We start from the raw sequence: 12,780 nt of genomic DNA, 5'->3' as shown, positions 1-12,780 counted from the left end.
ACCTGCTTCCTCGTCAGGTGTGCGGCTGTGTGCACAGTGAGAGTGAGCGGTTCCCATAACCCCGTCCAGCAACGACAACGAAGCCCGGACCACCTCGAGGAGGACCACACCTCAAGAGGGTTAGGGTTTAGAGTCCTAATTCCATGATTCCATGATCTACTAAAATCTAGGACTAATCAAAACTCAGAGCGATGCAAAAAAAAAAAAAAGATTGATAATGTGAAAAACTGCTTTTCATTTGTGAGTTGTTGATTTTAATTAGATCTAAGTTATTTTAACTATTTATTTGAGAACTAGGATTTATTTTATGGAAGGTTACTTATATACGATTGAAATATTGATTATCGTCATTTATATCATGGCCAGCTGTAGTAACAATAAGTGTCTGTGTTAGCCTACTAGAGCATGAACGAACTTCTCACCAGGGATATGAACGCATATGGCTCCTTCATAAGCCAGAGGTGAGCATTCATCCCTTCATATTGTTGGCCCACACAGTGTCTTAATATCGGGAACATTCTGGATGTCATGATGGGGGTAATAAATTAGATGAGTGCATGACATTGGAAAACAGGGCACAAGCTCTAATTCTTCATGGGCGATCTTCCAGCCCAGGCCATGCTGTCTCCGGGCGCGGATCATAGACAGTAAATGTAGATATAGCAGTTACTGAATATTAAAAGGTACAAAGATGAAGCAATAAATGACAAAGTAAAGCTGGCATGCCATGCATTAATAACTAATGGGCAACAATGAGTCATATAGGCCTCTTATTGTCAGGAAACTGTCGTTGCAAATCAACGGTTGTCCAAGGTTAGTATTATTTATTAACGAATGATGTGAGAATCACAAAGAATGTATTTTCTCTTGCTTCTAAAGACCCTTTGGTAACAGTGGATGTCAACTGACTTAAAGGTCAGAAAGGACCTCCCCTGGGTATGACTCCTGGACAGAATCGCCCAGTGTCCATGTGACCTGCTTGTGTGTGTGTGTGTGTGTGTGTGTGTGCGGGGGAGGGGTAACATTATTTGCTTACACAATAAGACCACTTCAGTTATTCTTCCACACATCAGGAGCCAACAGCCCATAAACTGAACGTTTGCGGGTGGGCTCTAATATCCAGGACTGTATCGAACAGCTGCTACTATTTTTTCATTTTTATTTAATTCTAAAAGCCTATGTTTATGCTATTCAGTCATAGAAAAGCTTTATTTGTATTTACTCTTTTGGATAAGGGTATCTATAGACTCTGTAAGCTAAAAAACTTAGTCTGACTGAATTAACTAATAATCATGTGCATTGTCATTATTTAATGAGGCTATTTACAGTTAAAATGTTCCCCGCACTGAGACATTTATGAATGAACGAATAACAGACCACTTCAACCCATGACATATCGAACATAATCCCTTGTAAATGTTGCACAACCGTTGTTGGGGAAAAAAAACGGGGTTTGGACAAATTGCCGATGTCCTTACAGACAATCATCTGATGGGTGTATCTTCAGAATCAACTCCTCCGGACAGTTTCCAAGACGTCATCAGCCAGCGTCCAATGACACTGTACTACGAATCCATTTCCGCTTACGTATGAGGAAATATAAACAGTCAGTCAAAGGAAGACTTTCTGAGAGTTTTGCATTTAGATAGCGAACAAAATACTCAATCTTTTATGTTGCCATGGAGAGCTGGAGCCTTGTATCTGCCTGTGTTTTGATTAGTCTTACAGCGAGGTGGTGCGTTTCATTAAACTCGTATTCAGGTAACCATGACGACTACTTAGAGAGGTGTATCTACTAGCTAGCAAGGTCTAGTTTAAATGGCCAATACATGCTGTTTTATGCGTATTGTAAATAAAACCGTAATTTCCGACGTTTGGTGGTTTGTATAAACTGCACGCTAACATGGTGGATTAGATTTTCTATCGTTTTACCACAGCTAGATTGCTACTGTTCTGTTCTACAGGGGCAGGTAAACCACCCATGTTCGGCGATTATGAGGCTCAGAGACACTGGCAAGAAGTGACACACAATCTCCCTGTTCATGAATGGTACATTTACAGACACGTCCACTTGATTTCAGCACGTCCACCACACACTCAAAAGTAAGAGGAGGAAAAAGGAAAAACTAGAGTTTGCTTTGTTTGCGCAGGTACTTCAACACCACAGACAATGACTTGAATTACTGGGGTCTAGATTATCCACCCCTCACCGCATACCACAGCCTGCTCTGCGCTCAAGTGTAAGTTGGTAAATGCATTGTTAAAGTCAGTGTGCCAGTTAAATATGCCCACTTCTCGTTACCAGTGGTCAAAACCAGATGTTGTGTTTCCAATTCTGTACACGTGTTTGCTTTCTTTTAGCGCCAAACTGATCAACCCCGAGTGGGTGGCGTTGCACACATCTAGAGGTTATGAAAGCCCAGCACATAAACTGTTCATGAGAGCCACAGGTGAGACTTCTAAATGGCAGTAAAAACAACCCAAATACTGTGTATTATGGGTAAAGTAAAATTACAAAAGAGTCAATGAAATATGTTTTTTAGTGGCTATCGTAAACACTAACCATGTCTCCTTTTCTGCATCTCAGTCCTAGTGGCAGATTTGCTGATATACATTCCTGCAGTTATCGTATACTGTATGTACGTAAATGACGGAGCCCCAAAGAGGAAGGTAATGTTGCTACCTCCATTCGAATCCTTCTAGCGGGGAGCGGGAAAAGAGCGCGTCTAATCACGTTGTGTGTGTTCTCCTCTTCAAGGTATGTACAGCTTTCTGCTTTCTCCTCTATCCTGGTCTGATCCTCATCGACTACGGACACTTCCAGTATCCTTCAGATATTATGCGCCATATAAATCTCTTAATACAATTCTAAGGCATTGAACAAAAAGAGTTCCTTAGGTACGTGAATCTGTGGAAGGCTGTTTCCCTTGACCGGTGTGTCTGATATAACGGTGTGAGCCTGGGGCTGACCCTGTGGGGGGTGGTGGGTCTGGGCCTGGGCTGGGATGTGTTGGGAGCACTGGCCTTCTGCCTGGCTCTCAGCTACAAGCAGATGGAGCTCTACCACTCCCTGCCCTTCTTCTGCTACCTGCTGGGGAAGTGTGCCAAACAGGGCCTAACAGGACAGGGGTGAGGCCACGGGTGTCTGTGTGTGTGTGTGAGAGAGAGGGTGTGTGTGTGTGAGAGAGAGAGAGAGACAGACAGGGTGTGTGTGTCCTGGGCTTCACGAACATGTGTGTGCATGAGTCACAAATGCAAACCAGAGTGAGAAACCTCAGAAAGAGGATCAGTCAGTGCTCTTTGTTTTTGAGACCTCCGACCAGGCAGAATCCTACCCCATTCTGCGCATGCTTCACCGCAGCCCTACTGAGGCAGTCAGATCCCATGCTGACACAGATCCTGCTGACTGTTTATCTAGTAACAATGTACCAAGGGCATGTGGCAGAGCAAGGATAGCTGGATTAGATGGCCAGAGAGAGATACAGTGCCCTCCAAAAGTATTGGAACAGTGAGGCGAATTCCTTTATTTTTGCTGTAGACAGAAAAAATTTGGGCTTGACATCAAATAATGAACGTGAGACCAGAGATCAACGTTTCAGCTTTTATTTCCAGGTATTTACATCAGGATCTGATGCACAACTAAGAAAATATCACATTTTGTTTGAATCCACCCATTTGTCATGTGAGCAAAAGTATTGGAACAGATATACTTAAAACATATTTAAGTGAATAAGACTTAATATTTAGTTGCAAATCCTTTGCTTTCAATAACTGCAGCAAGTCTGTGACCCATTGACGTCACCAAACTTTTGCATTCTTCCTTTTTGATGCTTTCCCAGGCTTTCACTGCAGCCTCTTTCAGTTGTTGTTTGTTTTGTGGGGTTCCTCCCTTCAGTCTCCTCTTAAGCAGGTAAAATGCATGCTCTATAGGGTTTAAGTCTGGAGATTGACTTGGCCAGTCTAATACCTTCCATTTCTTGCCCCTGATGAACTCCTTTGTTGTTTTGGCAGTGTGTTTTGGGTCGTTATCTTGCTGCATGATGAAGGCTCTGCCAATCAGTTTGGTTGCATCTTTCCTTAAATTGGCAGACAAAATGTTTCTGTAGACTTCCGAGTTCATTTTGCTGCTGCCATCATGTGTTACATCCTCAATGAAGATTAATGAGCCCGTCCTAGAAGAAGCCATGCAAGCCCAAGCCATGACATTACCTCCACCGTGTTTCACAGATGAGCTTGTGTGTTTGGGATCATGAGCAGTTCCTTTCTTTCTCCAAACTTTAGCCTTTCCATCACTTTGGTAAAAGTTAATCTTTGTCTCATCAGTCCATAAAACTTTGTCCCAGAATTTTTGAGGTTCATCTCTGTACTTTTTGGCAAATTCCAGCCTGGCCTTCCTATTCTTCTTGCTAATGAGTGGTTTGCATCTTCTGGTGTAGCCCTTGTACTTTTGTTCATGAAGTCTTCTGCGAACAGTAGATAGTGATACCTTCACTCCTGCCATCTGGAGGTTGTTGCTGATCTCACTAACAGTTGTTTTAGGGTCTTTCTTTACAGCTCTCACAATGTTTCTGTCATCAACTGCTGATGTTTTCCTTGGTCTACCTGTTCGACGTCTGTTACTTAGTACACCAGTAGTTTTCTTCTTCTTCAGGACATTCCAAATGGTTGTACTGGCTATGGCCAATGTTTCTGCAATGGCTCTGATTGATTTTCCATCTTCTCTAAGACTCACAATTGCTTGTTTTTCACCCAAAGACAGCGCTCCGGTTTTCATGTTGTTTTCACCTCTGAATACAGTCTGCATAGACAAAACCTATCTTACCCAATCTGAACCTGAGTGTAGACATTCAGTGGTATTTATTGATTGAATAATGTATGTAATAGGACACACCTGGGCAACAAAACACACCTGTCAGTCATATGTTCCAATACTTTTGCTCACGTGACAAATGGGTGGGTTCGAACAAAAAGGTGATATTTTCTAATTTGTGCATCAGATCCTGATGTAAATACCTGGAAATAAAAGCTGAAACGTTGATCTCTGGTTTCACATTCATCGTTTGATGTCAAGCCCAAATGTTTTCAGTCTACAGCAAAAATAAAGGAATTGGCCTCACTGTTCCAATACTTTTGGAGGGCACTGTATGTCCAGATGACTCTCACTATGTCCAGATCCTCAGCTATTCCTGTGAGCAGCTCTTCCACCAGAGAGCTGAGGCCCAAAGGAAGGAGCCTTCTAGCTCATTCACGACTTTCAGAGAGGTTTTAAACATGCGTTTGAATCCTAACATGTAGTTCATGCCATACAGGGACAGTTTCAATGACGAGAAATAAAGAATAGGGTTTTTCTTTAGGCTTTCATTGGATTAGAGTATATTTTTTTCTTTGTCGCCTCTCTCTGACATTTCAGTTCCCTCTCCCGCTCTGCTCAGGTTGCTCCTGCTGGTGAAGATTGGGGTGACAGTGTTGGTGACCTTTGCCCTCTGCTGGCTTCCCTTCCTGTCTGAGCCCGGTCAGGCTCTGCAAGTCCTTCACCGGATCTTCCCCGTGGGACGTGGCCTGTTTGAGGTACACACCGGACAACGTGATTGGACAGTGGCTTGTTCACCGCCCTGTGACCTAGTCCTCTTCTCCATGTCAGCAGAGTGCACAGCCTCTAACCCTTACTTATATATATACACACCCCCGTAGTGGGTTTTGGTTTTGTCACCCGCAAGCTGTATTTTTGTTGTAGCTATTCACCAAATGTGTATATCCGGAAATGAATCCACAAGGTAGTTTGTGCTTGACAAAATGGTTTCTCACTGGTTGAAAGATGTGTGCCAGTCAGCAAAGCCTCCTTTAGGGATGTTACTACCCTTCCCATAACATCCCACACACACGCGCACGCACACACACAACCACTCACACTTGTGGTGAGACAACCTGCTACCCTCCATCAATTGCGCTGTGCTCAGCCAATTGGAAAGGGATCCTCAGCAGGATCAAAGAAAACAGAGAAATAAAATGTTGAAAGGTCAGGAGATCAGTTTTCCCCTCTCTAGACGTGTCGTTGTGGTGAGGGACAGATAAATCTACCCTGTTGACTGCCAGGGTCTTTTCAGCACGTCATTGCAGAACCCTGTTGTAACGGTGTGGTGGGGGTGCCAGATCGCGGCGCGGCACATCCGACGGGCGTCTCCCCCCCCATGCGCCCCCCCCATCCCACTCGCCCCCCCCCCCCCCCCCCCATGCGCCCCCCCCCATCCCACTCGCCCCCCCCCCCCCCCCCCCCCCCCCCACATGCCCCCCCCTCCTCCCCTTAAAAAGAACCCGTGTGGATGCAGCCGTGCACACAGTGTACGTCCAGGGTTGGAAACGCAAGGCGCTCTGCAATTAGTCAGGATGTGGATGAGAGGGCCGTCGCAACGCTTCCGTAAAACAACACCTGCGTCAGGGGGTGGGGGGGGGGTGAGGGGAGCGGGAGGGGTGAGGGGAGCGGAAGGGGGCCAGACTCCAGGGTCCCTGACTCCCTCGTCCTGAGAACCCTCGCCGGCCCCTTGTGCCAGTCCTCGAGGTGTCGTGATACGAGACGTAATTGAAAAATTCACCGGACGCCGTGTTTGTTAGTGACAAGAGGGAAACTGATAATACACAGGGTGAGAGACACTCTATCCTCTCCCCTCCACCCTCTCACCCCCCCCCCCCCGGAGGGGGAGAGGTGGGAGTTTACCCACAGTGCACCTCCACGCAGTCTCAGGTTGCCTCTCACAGAAACGGCACCAAAATGCCGCGGTCTGTGAAATACCACGCTGGCTTATAGGTGAGGGCCTCAACAGCTCCTCTGCAACTGTGTCGTGGAAGCGCCCCCCCCAACACCCCCCCCAACACACACACCCTCCCCCCCAACACACATACACACCTCCCCCCCCAACACACACACACCTGTACAAAAGTACAGACATCCTTCACTCAAGTGTGCTCAAAAGTAGCCATTACTGCTACCTGTTTTAGTGTCACGCTGGTAACTGGACCATTACTACTCCCTGATTTAGTGTCACGCTGGTAACTGGACCTCACATCATATTAATACATGAATACAAAAATATACTCAACACATTTTCCAGGAATCCTTTTAGACATATGTTTTACACACAGTGACACAGTGAGACTGAAAATGTAAGTGAAAGTAAAATAAATAGTGAAATAAAGTACTGATACTGGAAAAATCAAATGGAGTACAGTAACAAAGTATTTGTACTCTGTTACTTCCCATCTCTGTTTAAATCAAAGAAATACCACCGGTATGTCGCTGGCGGTCCAACAGAGAGAGCCGTTCAAGCTGACAGTTGGGAGCAGATTCCTTCAGGGTATGATGTTGGGGCCGTGCGATCACAGACGCCGTGCGATCACAGACGCCGTGCGATCACAGACGCCGTGCGATCACAGACGCCGTGCGATCACAGACGCCGTGCGATCACAGACGCTCCCACCCTACGAGGTGGTCTGAATCTGCCGCCTACGCAGAAACGCGTCTCTCCGGACATTTAACCCTGTGTCTCCAAGTTTACAAATATGTCCACTGCTTTTTTTGACGTCCAGGACTCTTCTGACAGGAGGGATTTACGAGGGGGGGAATGCCTCCTCAAGCCCTCCTGTACAAATGGCTCCGTGGAATGCCAGTGGAATTTTTATTGGCTTTTCAGCTGGGAAATCATTACTTAGAGCAATGCCACTTATTTGCTTTCACTTCGAAATGGAATGCGTCTTCGAAGAGCTGCCCATATTTGTGTGCGTCTAATTTTGAAACTCTTCTTGCGAGATCCTCACAGACGCTATCTATTATATTTCTAGATTTTAACCGTTTATTTGTATATTACAACTTTTGGAAATGTATGACGTGTAATATTGCCAGTGTTCAATGATTAATTAATGGTGCGTGTGTGTGTGCGTGTGCGTGTGTGTGCGTGCGTGTGCATGTCTGTGGGTGTGTGTGTGTGTGTTGACAGGATAAAGTGGCCAACACGTGGAGCAGCCTGAACGTAGTGATAAAGATCAGAACCCTCCTGTCTACTGACTCTCAGCTCTATCTCAGGTAATCCCTCTCTCCATCACTTTATCTCCCTCCTCCTCTCTCTCCGTGCCCCCCCTCCTTCCTTCCAGAGGGAGGCTTCGCAGGGAACACAAGGGGAAGACTGTGTCGTATGAAAACAAGATTACCCTCTTGTAATAATATCTCAGAGCCGCTCCTGAGCACCAGCTGCTGCTGACACTCGGGCAGCGCTCAGATCTGGTGATGGGACGTTTGCTGCCAAGGCCACCGCTCTCCCCTCCTCCCCCCCCCCCCCCCCCCCTCCTCCTCCAGACTTGAACCCTCCTTGTTTTCCCCACTCAAGCCCCACGTCCTAGTCTTGAAAGTGACATGTTATGTCAGCCCAGCGTGTCTCTGTCTCCCCCGAGGCCCTGTTTCAAGATGATGAAGGCCGTGGTGACCTGTGCCCGATGGAACAGGCAGGCTGAATGTAGGCCTCCTCTCTCTCCTGATAGGCTGAATGTAGGCCTCCTCTCTCTCCTGATAGGCTGAATGTAGGCCTCCTCTCTCTCCTGACAGGCTAAATGTAGGCCTCCTCTCCTGACAGGCTGAATGTAGGCCTCCTCTCCTCTCCTGATAGGCTGAATGTAGGCCTCCTCTCCTCTCCTGGCAGGCTGAATGTAGGCCTCCTCTCCTCTCCTGGCAGGCTGAATGTAGGCCTCCTCTAAATGAAAATGCTCAAGGGTGTTTCGGCTGCTGGGACGGTAACTTTTACAAGTGTGCGTGGGGGGATGTGTCACCTGTGGGACTTGACCTTCCAACTCCGCTGAACCCTTCCCATCCATAACACACACCCGCACACATCCATTACTTTCCCAGGCTAGCAGGCCTCACCCCCTCTCCCCTTCTCCCCAGGGGCTCCTTAGGCCCTAATAGATCCTCACCCCCCTCAACCCTCTTCCTGTTCCTATACCCCCAGAGAGAGTGACAATTGAAGGGTTAAACTAATACAGGGCAGTCCTAAGCCTGGGCCTCCGTATTACGATACATTTCCCGCATAGCTGGGTGGCTATGTGTTGACCAAGCCGTGTTTATAAAAAGAGCCGGCAGCCGTGGGTCTCTGGTTCGTGCCGGCAGGTTTGGTTTCACGGCCTGGCCCTTCCGCCGCTGGTTAATAACCCCCTCTAATGAACCAACAGGCATAATGTTATTTTTTCTTCCTCTTTTATTTCTCAGTCTTGGAATGACACTTTTGGCTGTCTTGCCTTCGTCGATAAGACTGCTGACCAAGCCAACGCTGTGGCAGTTTAAGCTGGCATTGGTGAGTGTTGGGTGTGCTTGTCCTGGGGGTTTGGTGTGGCATCGTGCTGGTCTCATGCCTGACCGGTGGTTCTGTTCAGGTCAACTCCTCTCTGGCCTTCTTTCTCTTCTCCTTCCAAGTTCATGAGAAGTCCATCCTTCTGCCTGCCTTGTGAGTATGACACACGCACACACACACACACACTTAGAAAGTCAGGTACTATATGATCAAACACACAGCCTATATTGTTTATTCAATAGATAATCAATTTATCAATCTATTTGTTCATGGTTTATTCAATCCATTGTCACTAGGCTCCTCCTTCTAGCCTCTGATTGGTCAGTATCATCGGGCTGTGTGTATGCGAGCGTGTGCTTGTTAGTGTGTGTGTGTGTGTGTATATATATATTTACTAATCATTTTACCTCACTTTTGTGCATATAGATAAAACAGGCAGCTGTAGGCCCAGATTCACCCTCCTGGATGGCTAGCAGATTTCACTGATCTATTAATCTAGATTAGGCGTATTGTTTCTTTATTAACTATTGAGTTCTAACTCCCACCTGTCTGCTGAATCAATCAATTATGAACGTCCCAGGATTAAGAAGGAATGCAGAACAGCAGAGGAGGGCGGAGTGTGTGTGTGTGTGTGTGTGTGTTTGTGGGATCAATGATTGGGCTGTAGGAATAACTGTAACAGGATCTCCAACGGATGCTGTTGTGATTATGGAAAGTGCTCCTCTGTGTGTGTGTGTGTGTGTGTGTGTGGTCACAGCTACCAACATCAGTTTGACACCGACACAGCTCAAGTTAAGACCAGGCTAACCACCCAGATATAGCCTGTCCACCCGCCTGTCCACTAGATATTTTTGGCTGTAGTGAGAAGGTAAACAAAACATTATACCCAACTGCTGATGTTCTGGAACACAAGTCTGTTAAGCAGTGTCCAACACAAGAGTGTGTGTGTGTGTGTGGGGGGGGGGGGGGGGTGAGGTTAGGGGGAGGAGGGGGGGGAAACAGCCGGTGTCGCACCGTGCACGTAAAAACGAAAATGTGAAATATGTGAGGCTGACGACAGTCTCCCTCGTTCCTGCGTTCCTCACGTCTAGAGCCGTGTGCCTGCTCCTCGACCACCTCCCCCTGACCGCCATCTGGTTCCTGCTGACCTCCACCTTCAGGTAAGGAGCCACTTCACCGGGCATCGACCGTAGGTGCCACACCCAACCAGGAAGTGTCCGAGAGAGCAAGCTCTCAACACAAGGCCAGAAACCCCAGAATTGATGTCGGACGACTCCCCACCCCCCCAAAAAAAGAGAGACCAGTAGATGACCTTGTCCCCTCCCGAGATATTAATTCTGTTTTTGTATTAATGGAGGACAGGTAAAAAGGGAGGATGACACAGAGAGGAGCGAGGGAGGAGGAGGTCTCCAGCGCTTTGCCAGCTGTCGTTACATTCTTCCGGCGAGGCCCTAATTGTTGTGCGCGTGGTTTAGTGTTGGGATATCTGTGGATTAGACTGCATGGTCAGCATTCCTAGTCTGTAAGCACACTTTGTGTTGGGACAGCCAGTCATTCTGCCAGCCCTCCTGCTCCTCCAGTACAGCCTCCCAACGTCTGGGTTCCCCTGTGGGCCAAGACACTCATCTTTTGTTGGGGCCAATTTGTGAGACGAGGCCTTAAGCACACTTATTGTAAGAATACTGAATGCCGATTCTTTGTCAGATTGGGGGGGAAGTATGTATTTCTAAAATGTGGTACGTTTATCCTACCGAATAGACCAGGGTTTTGTTGGATATGAGCGTGCGTGTCACTCAAAAGACCTGTTGTTGTGGTTCCTGCGTGTGCAGCATGCTGCCTCTGTTCCTGAAGGACGGGCTGCTGCTCCCATACTCTGTCACCTCGCTGGCTTTCCTCCACCTCAGCACCCACCTGCTCTCCGCCCTGCAGCGCTGCTCCGTGGAAGAGCTACGCCTGGGGCCGTACCGCCGCCTCGCCTCGCTCTGCCTGCCCTGCCTCCACCTGGCCACGCTGGTCCGCTGGAAGGTGAGTAGGAAGTAGGGGCAGGAAGCAGGAAGTAGGGGGAAGGAAGTGGGGGGCAGGAAGCTGGAAGTAGGGGCAGGAAGAAGGGGCAGGAAGCAGGAAGTAGGGACAGGAAGTAGGGGGCAGGAAGTAGTGGGCAGGAAGTAGGGGGCAGGAAGAAGGGGCAGGAAGTAGGGGGCAGGAAACAGCGAGCTTTGGGAAAGGCGCAGCGCCATGGCGAGCCCAGGAGGTCTTGACCTAAATTGCATCAGCATGAGAAGACGTGGCCCTCAACTGTATAAATATCAGATCATGTGTGACTGTAAGCCTGTGTAAGCTGCCTGGCATGAAAGCCTGGCTGCCAGGCAGGGAATTATTTATCACTTATTGAAGTTTCTGCTGCGGCGTCTGAAGAGACTGCAGCCCCCACAGACAGTCCAACCTGGCAGGGTGTCAAGAGATCTGGAGGAGGTGTCTTTTTATAGAGCGTGTCATTAACACAGGTTTGCCTAGATATATTTATTTACACAAGCGGCGTAAATAACAAGGCCCAGTGATGAGGTTAGGGTTTCACAGGGGGGTGGGGGGGGGGTGTTGGCTTGCTGGCCACAGGGGGGTGCTTACACCACCTGCCCCCCCCCCCCCCCCCGGTCCCACTCCCCCTCGCTGATCCCTGGGTTGCAGGTTCTAAATAGACATGTGAATGATGATCTGGCTCCCAACACAATGTTTGCCTTTCCATCGCTGTGCGAAAACAAAATGTACGCCTGAAGAGCGGCGCCCGGGGCCCTGTCGTGTTCGCGGGTTCCGTCCCCTCGCCGCGGGCTGCGCCGCTTAAGACGATTAGACTATCGTGTTTATGATTCGACTGGAAATAGACCCAAATCTAAAGCTCTGTGTGGGTAGCTAACTCTGTTAGGGCTGGCTTTGTTGATTGGCTTTGATGTCTAAAACTGATACCCTCACTGTCTCCTCTCTCTGTCATGTGTGTGTGTGTGTGGTGCAGTTCTGTGTGTGTGTGGTGCTCATGGCTGCTCTAAGCGTGTCCAGCGTGGTCCTGGTGCCCCCCGCAGGTCTTCCTGACCTGTTCCCTGTCCTGGTGTCCTCCTTCTCCTACCTCACCTTCCTGGGCTGCCTCATCTACTTCAACCTGGTCCAGCTCACAGACCCGCCCAGCTGGAGAGCCCAGAAGAAAAGTAACTAAGCCCTGTTCCAGGAACCAGACACAGCTCCCTCTGGGTCACCTGACATCCTGTCTCTCTGTCTGTGAGTTCTCAGTGCCGCAATATTTTGTAATTTTTTTTCATTAAAAAAGATTTTGTACAAATTGAGTCGTAATTTGTCAAATGTGTGATGTATTAAATGTTTGGCATGCTAGTATAGAAATATAGTATCATTGGATGTGAAATTCATAAAATCTCCACCTATTTCTAAGCTAATCACTATCAAA

General features: G+C 48.0%; 1 protein-coding gene across 2 annotated transcripts; it reads left to right on the top strand.

Annotated features, from left to right (window-relative positions):
* The first annotated feature begins 261 nt into the window (after window positions 1-261).
* Window positions 262-12,645, top strand: alg6 (ALG6 alpha-1,3-glucosyltransferase). 2 transcript variants are annotated; one of them, XM_047014278.1, is made up of 14 exons: window positions 262-461; window positions 1,965-2,049; window positions 2,151-2,240; window positions 2,362-2,450; window positions 2,588-2,670; window positions 2,759-2,823; window positions 2,944-3,129; window positions 5,433-5,568; window positions 7,989-8,074; window positions 9,248-9,332; window positions 9,412-9,482; window positions 10,421-10,489; window positions 11,159-11,354; window positions 12,337-12,628. In XM_047014278.1, exons 2-14 carry the CDS (start codon window positions 1,982-1,984, stop codon window positions 12,532-12,534), a joined length of 1,422 nt encoding a protein of 473 aa, XP_046870234.1. In that variant the 5' UTR covers window positions 262-461; window positions 1,965-1,981; the 3' UTR covers window positions 12,535-12,628. The 2 variants fall into 2 exon arrangements, with proteins under 2 accessions (XP_046870234.1, XP_046870233.1); XM_047014277.1 differs by lacking the exon at window positions 262-461 and adding an exon at window positions 1,525-1,761 and having other exon boundaries at window positions 12,337-12,645.
* The last annotated feature ends 135 nt before the right edge of the window (window positions 12,646-12,780 follow it).

Source organism: Hypomesus transpacificus, unplaced genomic scaffold (assembly GCF_021917145.1).
Source record: "Hypomesus transpacificus isolate Combined female unplaced genomic scaffold, fHypTra1 scaffold_234, whole genome shotgun sequence".
In the NCBI taxonomy this organism is placed as follows: domain Eukaryota; kingdom Metazoa; phylum Chordata; class Actinopteri; order Osmeriformes; family Osmeridae; genus Hypomesus; species Hypomesus transpacificus.
Note: the sequence above shows the minus strand (reverse complement) of the source record. Positions and strands in the feature narration are given on the sequence as shown.